The 1,400-nt window shown below is 31.7% G+C and overlaps 1 protein-coding gene across 1 annotated transcript; it reads right to left on the bottom strand.

Moving 5' to 3' along the window:
- LOC112543268 (olfactory receptor 14A16-like) lies at positions 1 to 936 on the bottom strand. The gene has a single exon (XM_025177508.1). The coding sequence runs from the start codon at positions 934 to 936 to the stop codon at positions 1 to 3; it is 936 nt and encodes a 311-aa protein (XP_025033276.1).
- Positions 937 to 1,400: the final 464 nt, after the last annotated feature.

A 1,400-nucleotide genomic window follows, 5' to 3' on the forward strand; every position in this document is an offset into this window, starting at 1 on the left:
TTAGAAAGAAAATTTGACAGAAGGATTGAGACCTAATAGTTTTGTTAAGGCAAGTTTGATGTCTTTATTTCTCAGACCATAAATAATTGGGTTCAGTAGGGAGGGAATGATAGAATATATAACAGTAAATAACAAATCCAGATGTGGCTCAATATTAAAATTTGGCTTCAAATAAGCAAACGTTGTAGTTAACACAAATATGCAAAATACAATGAGATGTGGAAAGCAAGTTGAGAATACTTTTTTTCTTCCATGAACTGAGGGCATTCTCAACACTATAATCAAAATCTTCATATAAGAGATAATGACAAAAATAAAGAAAACTAAAGCTATACTACAACTTAATAAAATAATTACAATTTCATCAAAATACCCGTTGGAGCAGGAAAGGGCAAGCAAATGTGGTATTTCACAGAAAAATTGATTGACAACATTAGAACAGAAGGAATTTGCAAATGTGCCTGCAGTGTGTAATACTGCATAGAGAAGACCACATATCCATACACTAGCAAATATTTGCTTGCAGGCTGTCCTGCTCATGACCATCTCATAATGTAAAGGTTTGCAAATGGCAACATAACGATCATATGCCATGACCGTGAGCAAAGAAAAATCAGATTCAATGAAAAAGATAAGGAAGAGGACTTGAGCAACACATCCAGAATAAGAAATGTACCTAGTATTCTTGAGAGAATTGATCATGGATTTAGGGATTATGACTGAAACTTGGCCAATGTCCTGTATGGCCAAGTTCATCAGAAAGAAGTACATGGGAGTATGCAAGTGATAGTCAAAAATTACTGCAGAGATTATAAGAATATTTCCCAATACTATTCCCAAATATAGTATCAGGAACAAAGCAAAGTGTAGTATCTGAAGTTCTGAATTTGTTGCAAATTCAAGAAGGAGAAATCCAGAGACTGTTTGGTTACTCATTGCTTCATGAGATATTTTCTGTTCCTGGGAAGAAATGAAATGAAACATTTTTGCAATTATAATCTTATTTAAGACTATAAATTGAATTAGATTAATTTTGGAGAGATGGTATATATATATATATATATATATATATATATATATAGTTTGTTGTTTAGTCGTTAAGTCGTGTCCAACTTGTAATAACGTGTCTATTAGTGTTTTGACACAATAAGCTAAGTCATAACTGTTACTTATTATATGTACATGTTTTCTGTGTAATAACCTTTTACACAGTATTTAATAATATAGGAAGAAAACATGTACATATAATAAGTAACAGTTATGACTTAGCTTATTGTGTGAAAACACTAATAGACAATCCAAACACTTTTAGACTCTAAATGATTTGTAGAAGCACCATGGCAAGCAGAAACTTACAACTTAATTGCTCAAGTTGAATTGGAAAAACTCTAGTTTCAAGC

This window comes from Python bivittatus, unplaced genomic scaffold (genome assembly GCF_059951505.1).
Source record: "Python bivittatus isolate LINGU-HERP-01145 unplaced genomic scaffold, Pbiv_v1 ctg000860_np1212, whole genome shotgun sequence".
Lineage (NCBI taxonomy): Eukaryota > Metazoa > Chordata > Lepidosauria > Squamata > Pythonidae > Python > Python bivittatus.